Below are 8,288 nucleotides of genomic sequence, written 5' to 3' on the forward strand. Positions count from 1 at the left end.
TTAGCACAGAGGGGTACCCCCCCCCCAACCCCCATGCAGGCCCTGGCCATATATCCCAGTTCTCAGCCCTGGGGCATAGTGACGCTTGGGGCCCCATCATTCTCTGTCGTGTGAGCCATGCTGTGCATCGGAGGGCACTTAGCAGCTGCCTCGCCCTCTCGCATCCAGATGTCTGTAGCGCCCCCTCCCCCAGCTGTGACAACCAGAAATACCTCCGGACACTGCCCCGTGGTGGGGGCGGGGCAGAAGGGCCTGAGTGGAGAATCCCAGGGTTACGTGGGGTTCAGTTTCAACAAGTCGAAAGGTGCTGCCCGTGTCCTGCTGGAAGACGTCTGCGGGGCAGTGAGCGCTGCGGTTCCTCTGTCGCTCGGTCATCCTCTGCCTCCGTCGATTCGTTTGGCAGTGGTGGCCCCGAGCCTGCCTCCGTGGGGCGGCCCCTGAGGTTAATGAGCTCGCAGCTTTGAGCTTTATTTGGGGAGTGAAGTGGGGCTGTGCAAACTGGAGTCCTTCCTCTTTGATGTCATGTATTTTTACCAGCCGCAGCCCATTCGTAACAGCCGTGAGTGTCACAAATGCTCTTAAGTAGTGACGTCATTGCATTTTAGGAAGAAAATGGATACTCTTGGCGACTCAGCTTGAGTTTTTGCACTCATCTGCCCTCCAGTACACAGACTGGAGTTCTCACTGGGAGGCGTCCCTGCCCTGGATCGTAATGAGAAAGGGAGCCCTATTGTTCATTTCCACCTCCGCATCTCATGCACTGGTCGGGATGCGTAGAATGACCTCGAAGCGTCATGTGGTGTGAGCTTCCCACCCGAGGGCCGGGGTCAGGGGGCCTTCGGACGTGGAGGTCCTGATTCTTTCTCCTCCAGCTCCTGACCTCGTGCGGAGCTCTTTTGTGCCCCTTCCACGAGAGGACCGGTGGTTTGTCCCCGGGGCAAAAGGAGCGGTAACCTGCCTCTGTGGGTAGGGGACCACATCTGTTTTTATTTTCCCCTGGTATTTGTTGAGGAAGGAGAAATGTGTGTAGGTTAAAGGGCCTGCGTGGAGGAGGCTGGAGATAAACACCGTGCGACGTGAAACTCTTCCATATGGGCAACTGTGAGGGTGTTTGAACCCCAGGCCCTAATGCGGACGCTAGCGGAGCCGGGTAATCAGCGGCACCTTCCTGATGCGTGTGGATTGCCGTTCGCTGTGCGCATGAGCCTTCTCTTCGGGAATTAATTAGAGGGCAGGTTCAGAATCAACAGTTTTCATTCCTCCCCTGAGACATCTTGGCTGGGAAGGGGGATCACTGTTGATTTGAGAGAGAAGGAAACGGACATGGGGACATCACGCCCATTGCCTGTGATGCCGGTTGGGGCTAATCAGCCTCGCCTTCTGCTCTGTCGTCAGAGGGTTTCCCGGTCTGGAAGTGAGGTCTCTGCAAACCTCTGAGCTGCCGTGTTTCTCCCTCTGCCTGCTGTCGCCAGGTTTCCCCCGGAGTGCAAAACCCCAAAGCTCTGACCCCTCTCACGTTTGAAACACTGCGGGAAGGATTTGACCCCTGTAGACGTGAAATCCGATTGCTTATAACACTCAAACGTTTGTGAGGGACGCCCTTCAAACCCGCTGCCACCAACCCTTGCCGCCAAAGCAAGGACTTTGTCAGAGGTCTTGGTAACATCACCCCCGATGTTACATAATAATCCGGTCCAGGTGCTGAGGAATGTGGGCAAACGAAGATGCACGTCTGTGGCTAGAACATAAATTACAGAGCTTGGAGAGAGCATTCTGGATTTAGTCTTTCCAGCGGAGAGAACCTTTCTGTAAACCTCCAGTCCTTGTTATAATTTTAAGAGTTAAATTCTTTCTAATTAAAAGCACTTGGCAAATAATGATTCATTTAAACTGGAGTTCTGATTCATTCCTCTAATTATCGTAACCATGCGGTGCCCTTTGGCCTGGAAGTGAAACTCCTGTCCTCTTGACACCGAAGGTTAACAGAGCAGGAAGCCGGGGCTCTGTGCGCGCCCGCATGACCAGAATAATTTCGTAATTGTCTAATTACCTGAGGAGTCTAATGCCACTGCTAAAAATAGTATTAAAATATTAAATGAAAGGCGTTTTCTTCTCATCTGGTCTCTATTTTGGGCAACCACGTGTTACGGGCATAAGACGGGATTCGGTCTAAAGGATCGGATCGCTCCTCTTCTGCGGATAAAATATGTTTCCAACGGACCATGGACTCCAGTGACTCCAAAACATCTCTGACTTCCGGGGCTCGGCCGTGGAGGACTATCATCACAGGGGCTCCTTTTGTCCAAAACTGTGATTTAAAACCCAGAACCGATGTTGGCCAGTTTGCTACTTATTTCTTCTTGGAAGTAGAAAAAAAAAAAATCACGTCCGGGGAAGATGGGCCACCGTCGCCTTTAGCAGTGCCAAGCTGTTAATTCGCTCCTCCAAATGCCTGTGCACGCCGGGCACTGCCGTGGGCCCTAGATGAATCACACACACCTGGACAGGTTCTCTGCTCATGGTTTGACAGGAGCGTCATCAGGTAAACAAGTCGGTTTTAGACGGAACACGGCATCCCGCATTGCAGTTGAAGTGTGACTTCGGCAGGAAGATAACCCGGGGCCCTGGCGGAGGACCTCTTTGAGGATGTAGTGAGATCTTGGAGACCTTCAGTGATGAGATGGAACGAGCCAGCCCTGCTGAGATCTGGGAAATGATATTCCAGGCGGAGGGCAAAGCAGGTGCAAAGGCCCTGAGGCAGGAAGGAGCGTGGCAGTGTTTAAAGAACAGAAAGGCCAGCGTGGCTGGAGCAGAGGGGAGGAGGAGGAATGTGGTTGCAGAGGTGGGCGGGGGCTGGCCGGGTGGGCGCTGGACCACGGAGGGCACCTGAGGTCTGTCGAACCCTGCGTGTAGGACAGGCCCCTGCAGTAGAGAAGTGTCCTCCCCAGTGTCAGCGGTGCCCGGTGAGCAGCCTTGGCCTCACCAGCCTCGCCTGTGGTGAGGTGGGCGCTTCACTCTGTCAGAGGCCCCTGACACACTGAGAGAACAGACTCCCGTGTTCACAGGTAGAAACACCCACGTTCACTGAATTGTACGTGTTTCCTCTGTTTTGCTGCCTTTTTGTTTGTTTGTTTGTTTGCCAGCTGTCATTGATTAGGTTCCTGAAACGTACTTGCCGTTTGTTGCGGTGTCACTGCAGCTGTATCTGAGCGCTGCGTGTCGAAGCCACGGGAAGAAAAGCAGTGTGTCCGCATGGCTGTTCTTCCGCACGTTCTAGACCCTTCCGTGTCTCCAGTCGTCCTCTTCGTTCTTTTCTCTCTCCCGCAGCAAGCCCAGGACCCGCCTGCTCAGAAGGGCCCCGCGCTCACCACCAAGGTGCGGCGGACCATGAGCAGCCGCGTGCACGAGGCCGTGAAGGCTATCGCCCTGTGCCACAACGTGACCCCCGTGTACGAGTCCAACGGCGTGACCGACCAGGCCGAGGCTGAGAAGCACTACGAGGACTCCTGCCGCGTGTACCAGGCGTCCAGCCCGGACGAGGTGAGCCGCCGGCAGAGGCGGGCGGGGCCGAGCCGTGCCGGGCGCCTGTTTCCCGCACGCGGAGGGTGGGGTTCCCCGAGGGAGCCGCCTGTCCGCGGGCACAGGCCGGGCGACCCAGCGCTGCCCGGGAGCCACGTTTTCACGTGCCTGCAGAACTCCCCTCCCTCTAGAAGAAGAAGGTCTCTTGGACGTAAGATACATCCCAAATAGGGGGCGTCCAGGGGCTCCATCAGGTAAGCGTCCGACTTCGGCTCAGGTCATGATCTCACGGTTCGTGGGTTCAAGCCCCGCATCGGGCTCTGTGCTGACAGCTCAGAGCCTGGAGCTGCTTCGGATTCTGTGTCTCCCTCTCTCTCTGCCCCTCCCACCCTCTGTCTCTGTCTCTGTCAAAAATGAATTGACATTAAAAAAAAAGTTTTTAAATCAATGAAGATACCCAAAGTACTTCATTAAGGAAAAAAAAAAAAAAAAGAAAGAAAGAAAGAACAGAAGAAGATCTACCCCAAAGAAGCAAACAGCAAGAGATCGTGATTGTGATTCTGATGGCCAGCATGTAGGGTCCCGTTTAAACCACATCTTCCCTTTTTTAAAAATACCAGCTTTGGGGGCGCCTGGGTGGCTCAGTCAGTTAAGCATCTGACTTCAGCTCAGGTCATGATCCCGTGGTTCTTGAGTTCAAGCCCCACATCAGGCCCTGGGCTGCCAGCAGAGCCTGAAGCCTGCTTCGGATTCTGTCTCTCTCTCTCTTTCTTCCCCTCCCCCGCTCTGCTCTGGTTCTGACTGTTTCTCTCTCTCTCTCGAAAATAAATAAAACATTAAAAAAAAATGAAAATATCAGCTTTATTAAGATACAATCCATACGCCACGCAATTACCCACTGAACATATAGAGTTCAGTGTTTTAGTATATTCACGGACTGAGGCATCCATTACCACGGTCAGTGTGAGAACATTTTTATTTCCCTGAAAGGAGGCACGGCATCCCATATCCTCGTGGGCTCCGGCCCTCCCCCCAGCCCGGTCCCTCTGGATTTGCCGAGTCTGGACATTTCATACAAAGGGACACATACAGTATGTGGCATGTGTGTCTGGCTTCCCTCACTTAGCGCTTGTTCTCAGGACCCATCCACGCAGTGGACGGTATCAGTCCTTCGTGCCTTCATATGTGTGAGTAATATTCCATGGTGTGGCTAATACTACATCACGTGAATGCATTTATCTGTTGATGGGCATTTGGATTGCTTCTTTTTTCTTTTCTTTTTTTGCTATCATGGCTACCTCTGCTGTGAACCTTAGTTTCACGAGTTTTTGGGTGGATGTGCACCTTCCTTTCTCTTGGCGTATCTTTAGGAGCGGAATTGCTGGGCTGTCTGGTCAAAACTCCATGTCTGACCTTCTCGAAACTGCCACACCACTCTCGCCAGTGGCTGCATCATTTTGCATCCCCACCGGCCACGTGGAAGGCTTCCAGTTTCTCTCCTTCTTTGCCAACAGGTGTTCTTGTCAGGCCTTTTGACTCTGGCCACCCTAGGGAGCGTGAAGGGAAGTCTCCCTGTGGTTTTCACTTGCGTTTCCTCAATGGTCAGTAATGCCGAGCACTTTCTCATGTGCTTATCGGCTGTTTGTGTATCTTCTCCTCTCCAGAGTCCTTTGACCCCTTTGTTGTTTTTAATTTTTTTTTTAATGTTTTATTTTATTTCTAGGAGAGAGAGAGAGACAGCGTGAGCAGGGGAGGGTCAGAGAGAGAGGGAGTCACAGACTGAAACACGCTCCAGGCTCTGAGCTGGCAGTCAGCACAGAGCCCGACGCGGGGCTCGAACCCACGAACCGCGAGATCATGACCTAAGCGAAAGTCGGACACTTGACTGACTAAGCCACCCAGGCGCCCCATCCTTTGTCCCCTTTGAATTACGTGTCTTTTTGATGTTCAGTTGAGCTTTTTTAAATATATATTCTAGATCAGAGCCTCTCACGGGATATGTGATTTGCAAGCATTTTCTCCTCTTACGAAGGCCATCTGTTTACTTTCACGACGGTGTCCTTTGAGACACTAGTGTTTGATTCTGATGAAGTTCACTAAGCCACGTTGTTGTTTATATGTAAGCACTTTCTTTTGCTAGAACGAGAGGGAATCACGTGACTCCATGTTCCAGAGCAGAGGGTCTCCAAGCACGGTTGACCTTTATTGTTTCCTGTAACAAGCCTCTAGGTGCTTTCCCTCCCGGGGTCCCACGCTACGGGAGCACTGGCCAGAATGAAGATAACATATTCTTCGTCTTCCTGACTTGAGTAGGATTCAGACACAGGGATGTTTCACCAGTCTAGGAACATTCTGGTCTTTTTTCCTTCTCCCTCCTTCCCTTCCAGAAAACTTGTATTCTGATGATGAAAGCCGTTACCTTTCAATATAGAGAATTTGGACCCTTCAGACAACTATCAGAAGACACTGGGTCATTTGCAATCTCGGTCTTGAAAGGTGACAGTAGGTAACTTTCCTTGAGCACCTGATACCCATCAGATCACATTTGAAGTGCTCTCCGTGTATTATCTCACTTAATCTTTCTAGCAACTAAGAGGAACTTTTATTCTTCCCATTTTCAGAAGAGAAAAATCCAGGACAGAGAGGTAAAACATTTAGCCGGAAGTCACCTGGATTTTTTTCTTTAACTTTTTATTCTGGAAATAATTTCAGACTTACAAAAAAAGTTGTAGAATTAGTACAAAGAATTCCCCTTTTACCAAAACTTCACTCAGATTTTACCAACGGTCACCTTTTTCTACTTGGGCTTTATCATTCTGTCTCATCTTTGAAGAGTCAGCTGCAGACTTGGTCCTTTTTTGCTTTTTTTTGAAAAAGTTTTTTAAGTTTGTTTATTTTGAGAGAGAGAGAGAGCAAGCGAGCAGGGGAGGGGAGACAGAGAGAGAGAGAGAGACAGACTCCCAAGCTGGTTCCACATTGTCAGTGTGGAGCCACCCACGTGCCCTCAATCCTTTTTTGCTTCTAAGCATCTTAAATTTTTTTCCTAAGAAAAAAAGACCTTCATCAGATTCAGGAAATTGACATTGAGACAGTACAGTTCTCTGTCCTGCAGATGTTACTCAAATGTCATTGGTTGTCCCACTGACTTAGCTTCTTACTTCTGCGCGCGCACACACACACACACACACCCACCCACCCACCCCCANTGAGAAGCCAGTCCAGGAACACACACTGCATTCAGTCGTCACACCTCTTGTCTCCTTAAGTCTGGGACTTGGCTTTCCTTGACTTTCACGCCTTGACACTTTTGAAGAATACAGGCCACTGTCTTGTGCAACGCGCCTTAGTTAGGGTCTGACCTAACTCCACGTCTGCGCCGATGGCGCTGTCCTCAGTGTCTGTTACAAGGAGGCGTGTGCTGGGTTGCGGCTCCCTCCTTGCTAACTGGTTGGGTAGCAGCAGCCCCTGAGTGACGGGGCCGGGGTTTCAACTGGGGGGCCTGTTGTCAGAACCCAAACTCGTAGTCATTGTACTAAGTTATCTTCTAGAAGCCACTAAGAACTTTTTGATATGTGATCTTCCAATATCTTTTCTTTTCTTTTTAAATATTTTATTTCTTTTTTTAAATGTTTTATTTATTTCTGAGAGAGAGAGAGAGAGACAGCATGAGCAGGGGAGGGTCAGAGAGAGAGGGAGACATAGAATCTGAAACAGGCTCCAAACAGGCTCCAGGCTCTGAGCTGTTAGCACAGAGCCCAATGCGGGGCTCGAACCCACGAACTGTGAGATCATGACCTGAGCCGAAGTCAGACGCTTAATCGACTGAGCCACCTGGGCGCCCCCAGAATCATTTTAAACCAGTGTTACAAGGGCTTCCACTTATTTTTTGTGGATCATTTTAAGAAGGAGGGAGGGCCCCTCTCTGGTAAATGAAGTATTCTGAAGGTCTGGGCAAACTGGAGAACATCAGTGAGCCCGGGGCTTGATGGCGGGTGTGCAGTCACCACAGTGAGAACCTGTTCCAGAGTTCAAAAATGAGAGGACTTTTGGACGTGGCTTTCCCTGTCCAGTAGCTTCCTTCTCCTTCTTGGGGGCCCCTGGATTGTGTCTCCTGGGAACTGACCCCTTGTCGTCTGCTTGGTGTTTGGGGGACAGCACAACTATGCACCGAGTTCATCCGTGACTACTGACATTTGAACCAGATTTTTTGGGTGGAAAATGTTGTAACCCTTGGCCCGATTCTGAAATGGGCCTTGCGTGCAGAGCGAGAGAAGTCGGGGGAGGGGGAACAGATACGGATGATCCGACCCATTTATTCCGACTTGTGCTGTAATAACCAAAAGCTTCATATCTGTCATCATTTCTCCATTGAATTTAGTCTATTTGATCTTGCTTTTCCATTTGGAAGTGGGAGACAGAACCCTTGAAGAGAAGGTGTCTGAGAGGGCCAGATTCTGGGTAGTTGTGGGCCGGGAATGAGTAGCTCATGGGGCATTTAATGGGATGGGCATTTGACCAAGTTTCAGAAGCCGACGATCTGATCAGCACCGCTACCTGTGAGCGCCTATATTGGCTATTGATTGGCCTTCAATGCCCGTCTCACGCCCCTGCTTCCCACTGAACCTTTGATATATTTGGTTTAGGGCCAGGCAGAGTTTTTCCATGAGGGTTACTCTTTCCCGGAATGCTTTGTGCTTCTCAGCTCCCGTTCAGGAATTGCAATTAGATTCAGATTTATCTCATTTTTCTAAGATTCAGAGAAGTGATTC

At 50.6% G+C, this 8,288-nt stretch overlaps 1 protein-coding gene across 2 annotated transcripts in view; it reads left to right on the top strand.

The window, feature by feature from the left end:
• ATP9A (ATPase phospholipid transporting 9A) overlaps positions 1 to 8,288 on the top strand; it is a 115,060-nt gene that overhangs the window by 66,139 nt on the left and 40,633 nt on the right. For both annotated transcript variants that reach the window (XM_077778378.1, XM_077778377.1), the window contains exon 14: positions 3,328 to 3,540. In XM_077778378.1, coding sequence (XP_077634504.1) covers positions 3,328 to 3,540 — 213 coding nt within the window. The remainder of the gene's footprint in view (positions 1 to 3,327; positions 3,541 to 8,288) is intronic.

This window comes from Crocuta crocuta, unplaced genomic scaffold, assembly GCF_008692635.1.
Source record: "Crocuta crocuta isolate KB4526 unplaced genomic scaffold, BGI_CrCroc_1.0 scaffold27, whole genome shotgun sequence".
NCBI lineage: Eukaryota > Metazoa > Chordata > Mammalia > Carnivora > Hyaenidae > Crocuta > Crocuta crocuta.